At 44.3% G+C, this 14340-nt stretch overlaps 1 protein-coding gene across 1 annotated transcript; it reads right to left on the bottom strand.

Moving 5' to 3' along the window:
* Positions 1-410: 410 nt before the first annotated feature.
* On the bottom strand, positions 411-14104 carry LOC128841890 (trichohyalin-like). Its single transcript, XM_054037396.1, has 3 exons — positions 13886-14104; positions 12419-12724; positions 411-487 (listed from the first exon to the last, which is right to left on the bottom strand). Exons 1-3 carry the CDS (start codon positions 13899-13901, stop codon positions 411-413), a joined length of 399 nt encoding a protein of 132 aa, XP_053893371.1. The 5' UTR covers positions 13902-14104.
* Between the last annotated feature and the right edge of the window lie 236 nt (positions 14105-14340).

The following is a 14340-nucleotide window of genomic DNA, read 5'->3' as shown; positions in this document are numbered from 1 at the left end:
GGCACTCCGATACCATGGTGATGGATGCACAGTGTAAGAACCCGAATAAAATAGAATCCTTCCCAGTTTTGATTTAAGTTGTTCTTTAATATTTTGGGGCTCTTATTGTTTCTGGCAGTGCCAGTGTTCTACATGCAGAGAGAAGGCACAGTTCCTGTCCCATGGAGCTCACAATCCAAAGACAGAAGCATTGCTTGTTCCCATCCTAGGAAAGGGGCATGTCCCTTTTAGTTAAAATCATGGATAGGTATTTTATGGTCGCTGAATGCTGCTGTTATAATTATTACGCTAGAGTCTAGCTAGTTGAAATACTGTAACAATTAAGGCAGTATTCTACAATTATCTACCATATTTTCGCTTTTATGTTTATTTTAAGCGCCAATTCTTGCTCAGACTCATGCAATTAATTACTATTTCTGGGCAAAATGCTCTTCACTGGTCTGCATTGAGAACTTGACTTCAATCTTTTCCTGCAATGGAAGTCCACCTGCAAATGAGAAGAATTTTGCCATTAAGGTTGTCGTATAACCAGAGTTGTGTTCTCATTGTAGAAGTGCTGGTCACAAATCATATTTGGCCAATGTCCTCCAGTTACAGATGGAGTCAGAATCTCAATCTAGATCATTCTTCATTAGTTCACACAGCTGAACTTACTTTGCCTTTCTCACCCCAAGTTATTGGTGCAAATAACTTTTTTCATTGTCAAAGGAGTTGAATTTTTTGCCACTAGCAAACCTTATTGAAAACTTCTATCTGTCCATTTTACTTTGTCTGTGGGAGGATGGATACTTTTTTGATTGATGCATAGGAATTGGAGTTGGCACATCTTGGTTGTGTTCCCAGCTCTGCCAAAGGCTGCCTAAATTTGACCTTTGACAAGTCACTTAATCCCATTGTGCCTCAGTTTCCCTGCTTGTAAAAGTGGGGGGTGATAATTCCCTACTTTAGCAGGATGTTATGAGGCTTTGTTTGATCTCCCTTGTATTTTGTTTGTTTGTAAAGACTCCACACTATCACTGGTTTGTTCCATCTGCTGTCACATCTGTGGGATGAATATTTTGCTGACCACTTCTTCATTCTGATTCCTTGTGTGTCTCCAAGTTTTCACTGGCTTTTCTCCTAGTCATCTATTTTGTGATCTCTGCTTGTAATTACTAGCATCAGTCACTCTATACTTTTCCTCTCCACCTTGCCTTCTGCTTGGTACATTTGATTAGTACCCATGTTTTCTTTTCCATGCTGTATGTCATGGCTGGGGGAAGAACAACAAATAGGTTAGACTCTGCCTTAATCTAGAAAAATGGCTAAAAATAATTCTGTGCTTACCTACAGTACTTTTATTGCAATCAGTTTTGGCTTTGTTGCTAATCTCTCTCTATTGCTATTGCTCAATTCATGATTATTCCCTACATGGGCTTTTTAAAGGCAGCCATTCACTCACTGAGACTCCTGTTATTTCCTTAGGGCTAGATCATGTCTGAATTATTCTCTGGATGTTTTGGAATGTGATACTGTGGGATGCTCAGTATTTGCATCTCCCATTCACTTAAAAAGGATTACAGGTGTCTTCAGCATCGCATAGGATCAGGCCCATTTCTGCTATAATTTACTCTAGCACTTTTATGGGTTTTAATGAGACCATTTTAATATTTTGCTATTTGTACTTCACACAGGGTGAAATTCACTCCATCTCCATTCAGCACCTTCTCGTAATGGCCACGGTCGGGTCAGTGGACCTAGTTGTTGTCCATACTAGCAAAGTACACCAGTTTAATTAAATAAATGTAGATGCCTATCTAGGTACCCCCTTGCAAATTCCAAATACAGGGAGATGCACTTGAACAGATTTCACCCTTGCTGAAAGCAGTTTAGTGTAAGTCTGTAGCTTATTGAAGTTAGTTAACCTACTTTAAACAAAAACAAAACTGGTTTAAGTGCATCTGTATTGGGGATTTGGATCAGTTTAATTAAATCACTTTCTAAAGTCTAGTAGGACAAGAAACTAGATTGACCACTGGTCTGATCTAGCATGGAATTTTCGGTGGTCTGATTAAGCCAAGCAGGTCCCTATTGGTCTATTAATTTGCAAGAATCAGTCAATAAAGAAATGGAGACCAAATTCAAAAACTTATTTTTTTGTCATTTCCTTGGATCTTCATGTGGAACGCCAATTAGTATTAGTGGAAGTTTCATGCAAATCAGATAAAAATAAGTCTCTTGGTGACTAAAAGTGAAATTTTCTAGGTGACTGGTCCATGAAGTGGATTAAGCTCTGTTGCTTTTTGGAAGCTGAATATTAAATCTTTTTCATAGGGTTGTTTATATGCACATAAAGTCCAGATAGCACAAGCAGTGGATCAATACAATATGAAATATGCATTTGACCAACAGAGTTGAATAACTACTTCAGTGCCATTCTCGTCTATCAGGAACACAAGTTTTTTTTAAAACCAAAATAAACTCTCCACCCCTCCTGCTAAATATGCACGTAACCCAATAAGTGGAAAGGCTGCAAAGGAAGGAATGTCCCCCAAGACTCTTATAATAAGAGGAACCTATTTCTCCACTACCTTTCATCTTATGTAATTGGAATGAAAAGTCACTGAAAATCCTCCTCGTGTAAGTGAATCAAGAATTCAGATTTGGTGTGATGTCCCCTTAGCACAAGTCTAAATTTTGACATTAGGCAGTGGAGAATCAGGTCCTACATTTTTAACTTTAAAGGAACTATGTTCAAACAATGCTAAAATTGTGACCAATAGCAGACAAGAAATGTTAAGTTAAGTGCTGATAATTCATCTGTGTTGCACACTTTTCAGCCCTTTTTCGGAGAGTCCTCTGAATCCCTCAATATTTCTTTTCTCCCCTTTAAATGCCTTGGGAGAAATATTGTTTCCTTAAGATTCGATCAGTACCACATCAGCATCAATTTTTGGGGAAAAAAGGTCTTCCTAATCTGCTGAAATTAGATGACATGCACAATAGATTGCACAGACCTTCCTCATGTGAGCATTTCTTTTCTTTCCTGTGTCATTTGATCATCAATGAAATAGATAACAATGTTGGTTCAAGCTGACTGAAAAACTAAAAAATAAAAAAAACCTCCCCAAATTTATTAGCAAGCTGAAAACGTTCAACTTTAATATTTAAATTATCACAATTAGACTACACGTTTACCATCCTATTGAAAGAAGTGAGAACAATTAGCACTTCATGTTTAGAAATGAATGAAAGCTTAGATCGGGGTGGGCAAACTTTTTGGCCTGAGGGCCACATCTGGGAATAGAAATTGTATGGCGGGCCATGAATGCTCACAAAATTGGGGTTGGGGTGCAGGAGGGGGTAAAGTCTCTGGGTGTGTATGGGCTTTGGGGTGGGGCTGGGGATGTGGAGTTTGGGGTGCAGGAGGGTGCTCTGGGCTGGTAGAGAGGGGTTTGGAGGGTGCAAAGGGGATCAGGGCTGGGGCAGGGGTGCGGGAAGGAGTGCAGATCCTGGCTGGGGGTGCGGGCTCTGGGGGGGGCAGGGGATGAGAGGTTTGGGGTGCAGGAGGGTGCTCCAGCTAGGCTCGAGGGGTTTGGAGGAGGATCAGGGCAGGGGGTTGGTGTGTGCAGACTCCGAGAGGCACTTACCTCAAGTGGCTCCTGGAAGCAGTGGCATGTCCCTTCTCTGGCTCCTATGCGGAGGCACGGCCAGGCGGCTCTGCGCGCTGCCCCATCCGCAGGCATCGCCCCTGCAGTTCCCATTGGAGCAAGGGAGGGGGGCCATTGGAATGTGTAGGAGTGGCCCCCGACCCAGCGCCCCGGCTAGAGCACCAGAGCAGGGCAAGCCCTAGACCCTGCTTCCAGTGGAAGCTCGCGGGTCAGCTTAAAATGGCTTGCAGGCTGTAGTTTGCCCCACCGGCTTTGATAGGAGCACAAATTGCAGCTACTGGGAAAAAGTATCAATTCACTGGGCCAGCATGCCACTACTTGACCTTTCTTAAGCATGAAACAGTGTTTCCTCCTTTTCTATAGCATTCTATAGAATGCTTCTGTGACAGATCTGGCAATTTCATACAATATATCCTAGACTAGAGGTTCCCAAACTTATTTGGCCTACCGCCCCCTTTTCAGAAAAAAAATTACTCAGCGCCCCCCTGGAAATCTACCTTCTTTAAGTGAACAAACAGAAAGATGCAGTGACAAATTTGTGTTCTTTTATGTATCTATATTTCTACCTACGTCCTACAATATAGTAAAGAAAGATGTGTTATTAGAATATCGCCCACGACATCAGGTATACAGTGGTTTTTGCGTAAGATGGCAAAAGACAACCAAACTAAAATACTAATGAAACTAATAAACTGGGTTTTGTTCTTTGCTCAGCATTAGATATATGTATTTGTTATTAAATTGTCAAATATCAAACTAAATTTATCAAGAAATAATTAATTAAAAAATAATCAATATGCAATTAAAATCAATTAATAGTTTTAATTTAGTTTGCCCTTATTTAAATAATTGTTCCTTATTAACACACGCCTTATTTACCAGTTAACACAGATGATTCGATAGATATAAATAAATGTTAATAGTTAAGTTTTTTACAATTTCATTCCCGTTTTCGTTAATATTGTAATAAAAAATATGACAAATATATTGACTGTACACTTCAAATAGTACTGTACCGATAAAAGCCTGCTATGATTTTATTATTAGTAAGCACTAGAGACACAGAAACGTACGGTAGATATGTAAGAAAATGTATAAAAATACTCACGTGTAAATTGCTGTTTTATTGAAACAACAATAATACAATTTGCTTTGTATGTGATCCGTAATCTGTAAAGATCGAAGGTATTGAATACGAATAAAAAATTTTAAATACTTATTGCACTATTGTTAACTGCTTTTTACACAATTAAGAAACAATCTAAATTAGATTTCATACATGTCGCCTATTTATAGTATCATATTGTAAACAAGTCATTACACGCACATATTCCTGCCGATGCATGCTGGACTTCCCGACAATGCGCGACACGCTCGCCTACCAATACTTGCTTGTTAAGAGCTGTTGGCGGACTTGACACCTGATCGGTTATAATTTGTGAATTTATTTGGAAAATAAAGTAATCACTACAACTTTAACTCTATGTTACACAACAGATGAAACATGTACAAACGTTTTTTCAAAATTTTCTTATATTCTTTCTTTATGCTTCCACCGCCCCCTTATTTTTATTCAACGCCCCCCAATTGCACCCGAGGCTACTACTGCCCCCCTGGATCGTTCCAGCGCCCCCCAGGGGGCGGTATCGCCCACTTTGGGAACCTCTGTCCTAGACAAACTTTATTGAATTAGTTTTAAATATCTTAGAAGCTCCTTGTATTAAAAATGTAAATCTTTATATATTATTGTGGGAGAGTATGTAACATCTCTGGGGGTGGGAGTGGGGACCTGACTAATGTAAACCCTGAGAAGTGTTATGAACTTCAAAGGACACATTTAAACAATGGGCCAGACAAAAAGGAACATTTGGGATAAACAAAACTGAATGGGTTTCCTAGGAAGTACTCAGGGGGGGGTATGCAAATTTCCAGCTCTGGATTTACACTTTTGAAGGTACACTCTGAGGAGAAATCTATTACCTATGAATTACCTATTCCCAGGTCAAAGGCACAGGCTGTGTAAAGAAATGGCTCACAGATTCATGGGTGTTATGAACTTGGAACCACAGAAAAATCCTTGTGAGGTGTGAAGGACTGTTCACCAACCAGAACCCTCGTTGGAGTTGGGATTGTGACGGGTTCCCCCGGGATACCATCTGGAACTGGGGTGCTACTGAACCCCCCCGACACACCAGCCCGGGCTCCCACTCACCCTGTAATGCTGTGACAAGCTACAGACACACTCCTGGTCTCACTCTTACACCAGTACACAGGTAGGGATACACCCAGCTGTAGTAACATGCAGACAGGCTTTCTGACCAGCCCCTGCATGGGAAGGTTATACAGCTAGGGCACTTACCAGCTTTTCAAGTGCACACCCCCTCTGGAGGGTAAACCCAAAATCATATCATCTTGCACTGCACAGAGAACTCTACAGTGTAAACTCATTAAATTCACCCTCTCCCTCAATGTGGAGAGAGAGATGCAATAGCTCTCTGCCCCAAGTTATGATTTCCACACACTGGTTTTAGACAAAACAAAAACAAGTTTATTCACTACAAAAGATAGATTTTAAGTGATCGCAAACAGATCAAAACAGATTACCTAGCAAATAAACAAAATTGCAATCTAAGCTTAATATAATAAAGAGATTGGATATGAATAGCAAATTCTCACCCTAATTGTTGATTTTTAGACAGTTTGCAGAGCTTCTTGAGGGGCCAGCTGCACTTGCTTGCAACTTTAAAACCCCAGAAATTCCTCTCACAGGCTAGAAACCTCTCTAGCCTGGGTCCAACACTTCTCCCCTCTTCAGTCTTTATTCCTCAGGTCTTTCCAAGAGTCTCATTTGGGTGGGGAGTCAGTGCAGAACCACAATGATGTCACTCCCCTGCCTTAAATAGCTTTTGCATATGACGGGAACCCTTTCTCTCCAAACTTGGTTCCCACACCTTTCAGTGGAAAAACACTGGTATTCCAAGATGGAGTCCAGTACCAGGTGACTTGGTCACATGTCCCTGTAGTGTCACAGCAGCCATGACTCAGAGGCTGTTTGTAGTGTCCTCAGGAAGGCTCCCCGGTGGGAGATTAGCTTCTAAGACCTATTGTCCTCCCTAATGGCCCTTCCCAGCCAGCCATCTAGACTGATTGTATTCTGCTTAGTGGCTGTTCCCCAGGTGTAAACGTATTTGTAATAGATGCATAGACAATATTCCTAACTTCTGATACCAAAATGCTACATGCATACAAATAGGATAATCCTATTCAGTGAATCATAACCTTTTCAATGATCTCTTACATGACCTATCTTGCATAAAATACATCATAGTTATATCCTAATATTACAATGAAGAATATGGGGCACAATGCCATAGGGATGATCACTGACAAGCTGCTTATAGTGTGTATGGGTTTTTATTTTTTAATACATTTTCTCTGTAATGCTTTAACTTAAGAATAAATGTGCTTGTTTACAAAGAACTGTAACTTAACTTTAGACAATTATGCTATTATAGCTTCTGAGGAGAAAGGAAAGCAGTCCGACTTGCTGGGGAATTCACAGTGTAGTCAGAGAACTATGTAGCCTGGATACACACCAATCAGGAGGGAGAAAGAGACATATCTCCTCCTAAGAAAAGTGATAGTGGGGAGCCAGATTCCTAAGAGTGGTTGCCCTTGGTGAACCATGGAGTTGTCCTGAACTAGGACATCTTCTACAATTCAAGAGTTGAACTCAGATCCATTACATAGCAATGATTACCACTTAATCACCAGCTGTGCCTTTATGCATTCCTTCTGTGGTAGAAGAGAAGGCTGAAGCCGTAAACAGTTTGGAATTGCTTGGCTTTTATAAGCTTGTGTCAATACCTTTAGCATTATTTATATGTAATTAATGGGCCTAGTGCAGTTAAACCAAGCATGAATTTGGTCTGTTTGTAGTATGAATCTAAGGATTCTTTTCCTGCTCTACCATCATGGACTGATTTTCTTCACTATGTGCATTATTTTTTCTTAAAGTAATAATTGCATTTGCTAAATGAGGGTTTTAATAGCCTCGGCAACAAATTGTACACATTAAGAGAGCAAGAGAGATGTACAGTAATTGAATTCCACTATTGACCATTGCATTAAGCTTTCTCAGCTATATTGAAATCTACTTGTTAGATATTGCAGCTTGCTGGATTCAATTCTCCCAGGAAAAAAAATCAACAGGAGCAGTAACTAAAATGTTTTAGCTGGTTCTGGGAGAACATAGGGGATAACCCATTTTATGATGAACAAGCACTTTTAAAACACAAATAGCTTGCCCAGTTTCAGGTTCGAAAGTTTGAAGTCAATGGAGAATTTTAAAGTGAGAAAAATTTAAAGAGAAACACACTGAATAACTCTCTCTCTCTCTCTCTCAAACACACACACAAACACACACACACACACACACTCTACAATTGCAATAGGAAATATCAGCAGTACAGTAACTCCTCACTTAAAGTCGTCCAGGTTAACGTTGTTACGTTACTGATCAATTAGAGAACATGCTCATTTAAAGTTGCGCAAAGCTCCCTTATAATGTTGTTTGGCAGCCGCCTGCTTTGTCCGCTGCTTGCAGAAAGAGCAGCCTTTGGAGCTAGCCGGTGGGGTCTTGGAACCGGGTGGACCAGCAGCCCCCCATCAGCTCCCTGCTCCCCTAAGTTCCCTGTGTGGCAGCTGCCCAGCAGGCTACCAATTGCTGGCAGTTCAGTTGTCCCTCCCCCCACTGCCTTGTACTGCTCCTGCCCTCTGCCTTGAAGCTGCTCCCCGGAGCCTCCTGCTTGCTGGGGGGGGGGGAGAGGGGTGCTAATGTCAGGGTGTCCCTCTCCCCCCTGCTACTCCCCTTCCTGTAACTATCTCCACAGAGAATGGGGGGGGGGCACGAGAGGGCTCAGGACAGAGGGAGCTTACTGGCAGCAGCTGCTATCTCAACTTGCTGATCTACTTAAAAAGGCAGTGTACTTAGAGTGAGATCAGCGTACTTAAAGGGGCAATGAGGGTCTCTCTCTCACACACACCCTGTGTGTGTCTTCTCTCTCTGCCATGCTGTCTCCCCTCCCTCCATTCATGCTACCTTGTAGAGTGTGAGGCTAAATTAACAACAATGTGTTAAACCTTGAGGGCTCAGCCGAGTGCTAGTTCATCATTTAGCAGTAAGGCATTCCCTGGGAAATATCCCACCCTCTGACTCCACCACCTCAACCAAGCTTCACAATCATCATTGCTGCGTACAGTATTAATTTTTTTGTTTAAAACTCCTTATACTGTGTGTATGTGTGTGTGTGTGTTTATATATATATAGTCTTGTGTCTGGCAAAAAACAATTCCCTGGAACCTAACCCTCTCCCATTTACATTAATTCTTATGGGGAAATTGGATTCACTTAACATAGTTTTGCTTAAAGTAGCATTTTTCAAGAACATGGCTACAACATTAAGTGAGGAGTTACCATATCCTCCATTTATACTGTGTAGTACTTTTTCATCTATAGTGTTAGAAGTCATGTGTCTTGTATGCAGGGATATAATTTATTTGCAGGCTTTGCTGTGGTGTACATCACTAGTATCTGAGCATTCCCCAGCCATTAATGAATTTATCTTCTCTGCATCTCTGAGGGGAGGGTAAACCTTCAGTCCCCATTTTACAGAAGAGAAACTGAGGCACAGAGAGGTTGAGGTCAAGACTTTCAAAAACTTGTGTAGGTGCAAATAGTCAATTTGGGTGCCCATCAACAGGCCCAAGTGGGAGCAGGTTCTCAGGTGATTTTGCATAGCCGGTATATGGCTGCTGATATGTGCTGTTATGGTTTGTTCTGCAGTCTGTGCACCCTGAAAACGAACAGCATAGTGCAGGGTAAAGCCCCTCCAGCCAAATACACACATCTGAGATGGTGACAGGATTATAGTGTTAGTATAGAGGAGGAGAGGCACAGGGATTAAGCTTTGGGCTAGATGAGGTGAGTGAGGGCAGAGTGAACTATGGGATGCAGACTGGGGCTGGGATGAAAAGGGAATTTAACAATGCCAGGATGGAGAGCTGCAGTTCACAATCTGACCATATTGGGTCTGTATATCATGAAGTGACTCAAGGGAATGAAGCAGTGGGCAAGGGATGATAGATGCTCTTGTTCACAGAAGAAGGCACCCTTGCCCTCTTAATCAATCTTTGCACACTGGAGGAATTTCTTCAATCATCACCTCTTGCTGAAATGCATCTACTTCTTGGAGAGAATGCACACACATTGAGCAACAACTCTTCAGGGTGGTGTACGACTGAAGCAAAGAATACCATATCTATACCCTATTGCAGGGAACATTTTAGCGACAGGCAGAATGTAATTCCTCAGTGTGTAATATGCCCAAGACACCTGGAGCTGATGAATTTTTCTTGCCAAAATCCTCAGGGAGGTGAGGATCTTTAAATGACCACAAGTTGTCTGTCACTGGCTCAGAAGAAGAAAAGCATCACTATAATGCCCCCAAATATACAAGAAACCTAGGCAGGGTACTTTATAACTTTATTACAACACAATTTCAAAGTGTAGGGTTAAAGCAGTTTTTTACTTGGTTTAAATATTTGCAGGGTAAATTTGGGTGGCCAAATTGTGGTTAAACCAAGTTAACAGGTTTGACTAAGGGTATGTCTACACTACGGGATTAATCCGAATTTAGATAATTCGGATTTGAGAAACAGGTTGTATAAAGTCGAAATGAGTGCGGCCACACTAGCACAGTAATTCGGTGGTGTGCGTCCAAGTACCGGGGCTAGCGTCGATTTCTGCACTGTTGCACTGTGGGTAGCAATTCCATAGCTATCCCATAGTTCCCGCAGTCTCCCGCGCCCATTGGGATTGTGGGTTAAGATCCCAGTGCCTGATGGGACAAAAAACATCGTCGCAGGTGGTTCTGGGTACAGCCTCACTTCCTCCCTCCCTCCCTCCCTGCATGAAAGCAACGGACGGCAGACAACCATTTTCGCGCCTTTTTTCCTGGGTGGGTGAACACTGCAGACTCCATACCACGGCAAGCATGGAGCCCGCTGAGGTCAAGACAGCACTCATGAATATTGCAAACACCTCGCGCGTTCTCGTGGAGTTTATGCTCAGCCAGGACCAGAAAAACGAGGCGAGGAGGCAGCGGCGGCGGCAGCGCAGCGACAAGCATGATGAGGACATGGACACGGACACGGACACAGAATTCAGTGAAACCACAGGCCCCGGTGCTTTGGAGATCATGTTGTTAATGGGGCAGATTCTATCCATGGAACGCCGATTCTGGGCAAGGGAAACAAGCACAGACTGGTGGGACCGCATAGTGTTGCAGGTCTGGGACGATTCCCAGTGGCTGCGGAACTTTCGCATGCGTAAGGGCACTTTCATGGAACTTTGTGACTTGCTGTCTCCTGCCCTGAAACGCCAGAATACCAAGATGAGAGCAGCCCTCACAGTTGAGAAGCGCGTGGCGATAGCCCTGTGGAAGCTTGCAACGCCAGACAGCTACCGGTCAGTGGTGAATCAATTTGGAGTGGGCAAATCTACGGTGGGGGCTGCTGTGATGCAAGTAGCCAAAGCAATCACTCAGGTGCTGCTACGAAAGTTAGTGACTCTGGGAAATGTGCAGGCTATAGTGGATGGTTTTGCTGCAATGGGATTCCCTAACTGTGGTGGGGCAATAGACGGAACCCATATCCCTATCTTGGCACCGGAGCACCAAGCCACCGAGTACATAAACCGCAAGGGGTACTTTTCAATGGTGCTGCAAGCACTTGTGGATCACAAGGGACGTTTCACCAACATCAACGCGGGCTGGGCGGGAAGGGTTCATGACGCTCGCATCTTCAGGAACACTACTCTGTTTAAAGGGCTGCAGCAAGGGACTTACTTTCCGGACCAGAAAATAACCGTTGGGGATGTTGAAATGCCCATAGTTATTCTTGGGGACCCAGCCTACCCCTTAATGCCATGGCTTATGAAGCCATACACAGGCAGCCTGGACAGGAGTCAGGAGCTGTTTAACTACAGGCTAAGCAAGTGCAGAATGGTGGTAGAATGTGCATTTGGCCATTTAAAAGGTCGCTGGCGTTCATTATTGACTCGCTCTGACCTCAGCCAAAGAAATCTCCCCATTGTTATTTCTGCTTGCTGTGTGCTCCACAATCTCTGTGAAAGTAAGGGGGAGACCTTTATGGCGGGGTGGGAGGCTGAGGCAAATCGCCTGCCTGCTGATTACGCGCAGCCAGACACCAGGGCGATTAGAAGATTACACCATGAAGCGCTGTGCATCAGAGAAGCTTTGAAAACCAGTTTCATGGCTGGCCAGGCTACCGTGTGAAATATCTGTTTGTTTCTCCTTCATGAAAACCCTCCCCCTTTACTGACTGATTTTCTGTAAGGAACCCACCCTGCCCCTTCCCCCAGCTTTCTTTCAAACCAAATAAAGTCACTATCATTTAAAAATCATTTATTCTTTATTAATAGATTAGAAAAAGAGGGAGGGAACCCGGGTGGTATTTGGGAGGAGGATTGCTGGGAAGGAAAAAGCCACAAAGAAAAGGTTAAAAAAATGACAGCCTTTTGCTTGGGCTGTCTACTGGGGTGGAATGGGAAGGTGTACGGAGCCTCCCCCCCCGCGTTCTTACACGTCTGGGTGAGGAGGATACGGAACATGGGGAGGGGGGAGGGTGGAACAGGGGCTGAAGCGGCAGTCTGTTTTCCAGCAGCCGTTCCTGAACCTCCACCAGACGCCGGAGCAGCCCCAGCGTTGCATCCTTCATCCTCTGGTCTTCCTGCCGCCATCTCTCATCTCGATCGTCTCTCCTCTCCTCACGTTGGTCCCTCCTCTCCTCACGTTGGTCCCTCCTCTCCTCACGTTCACTGACTTCTTTCCTATACTTTGAAACTGTTTCCTTCCACTCATTCAGATGAGCTCTGTCACTCCTGCTGGATTGCATAATTTCAGAAAACATGTCCTCCCGCGTCTTCTTCTTACGACGCCTTATCTGTGATAACCTTCGGGATGGAGGAGGGAGGCTTGAGGAATTTGCAGCTGCTGTAGGGAGGGGAAAAAAGAGAGAATTGTTTTAAAAGCTACATTTTGCAGAACAATGCTTATACTCTTTCACGGTGACCAACACTGTTCACATTACATAGCACATGTGATTTCTGTGCAAGGTCGCATTTTGCCTCTTAATGCTGAGTGCTTGTGGCTTTGCTGCTAGAGATCACAGGTCTGGGCAACAGAATTCGGCTTGCATGCGGCCATGGTAAGCCATTGTTTTACAGCTTCTGCACCCTCCTTTCCCACATACCAAGCATAGCCTGTAGAGTGCTGCAGAAGCCTGGCCAATCTCAGCCAGATGGGGGGGGGGGGGGCAGTGTGGGGGGGCTTGTCTGGGCCCCTTCAGGCAAGTAGAGTGCTGCGGTTTTTCTGTTAACATTCAGCAGCACCAGAAAACAAACTAACCCCCCCCCGCCATGAATTCTCTGGGATGATCACGGTACCCCTCCCCCCACCGCATGGCTGGTATCAGGGAAGATCCCTGCAGGCACCAAACTACCCCCACCCCCGCCGCCGACCCCCCCCCCTTGCCATGAATTCTCTGGGATGATCACGGTACCCTCCCCCCACCGCGTGGCTGGTAACAGGGAAGATCCCTGCTAGCCAAACGCGGAAAACTTCAGGGCCAATTTCCCATCTGCGCTTGGCTAACTGCAGGGAAGGATTTATTTTCCGCCACAGGCAAACAGCCCAGTAGGAACGGCCACCTCTGTCCCCTTAATTAAGTTCCCGTATTTCAACCAGGTTACCAGGAGTGATATCACTCTCCTGAGGATTACACAGCAAGATAAAGAACGGATGTTGCTTGAATGCCAGCAAACACCGGGACCATACGCTGCCAGGCTTTGTCAGGCAATGATACCAGATTACTTGCTGCAAGCATGGCGTGGTCAAGTGTCCTACCATGGAGGAGGGAATAAGGATGCACTGCCCAGAAACCTTCTGGCAAGGCTTTCGGAGTACCTCCAGGAGAGCTTCATGGAGATGTCCCTGGAGGATTTCCGCTCCATCCCCAGACACGTTAACAGACTTTTCCAGTAGCTACAGACTTTTCCAGTAGCTGAACTGACCGCGAATGCAAAGTCAGGCAAAGTAATCATTAAAAACCGTTTGCTTTTAAAACAAGTTTTATATTTTAAAAGGTAAACTCACCTGAGGTCCCTTCCATGGGGTCAGAATCTTGGGTACTGGCTTGGGAGGCTTGGGAGGGTACTTCAGTCAGGGTGATAAAAAGATCCTGGCTGTTGGGGAGAATGGAGTGCTGTGTGCTCTCTGCAAGCTCATCCTCCTCCTCCTCCTCCTCCTCTACCCCATCGGCAGAATCCTCAGGCGTCGAGACTATCCCCGACCCAGAATCCACGAACAAAGGTGGGGTAGTGGTGGCAGCCCCCCCTAGAATTGCATGCAGCTCGGCGTAGTAGCGGCATGTCCGCGGCTCTGACCCGGAGCGACCATTTGCCTCCTTTGTTTTTTGATAGGCTTGTCTGAGCTCCTTGACCTTCACGCGGCACTGCTCAGAGTCCCTATTGTGGCCTCTCTCCATCATGCCCTTGGAAATTTTTTCAAAAGTTTTTGCATTTCGTCTTTTAGAACGAAGTTCTGCAAGC

The sequence above is a fragment of the Malaclemys terrapin genome, chromosome 8 (genome assembly GCF_027887155.1).
Source record: "Malaclemys terrapin pileata isolate rMalTer1 chromosome 8, rMalTer1.hap1, whole genome shotgun sequence".
NCBI classification, from domain to species: Eukaryota; Metazoa; Chordata; order Testudines; family Emydidae; genus Malaclemys; species Malaclemys terrapin.
This window is presented reverse-complemented; position numbering and strand designations above follow the sequence as displayed.

Bases quoted from the DNA above. Each gene is read 5' to 3' on its own strand.
- LOC128841890 (XM_054037396.1), bottom strand. The intron at 488-12,418 runs GTCTGGTGGAGG...TCTCATTTGCAG, and splicing joins AACGCTGGGGCTGCTCCGGC to GTGGACTTCCATTGCAGGAA.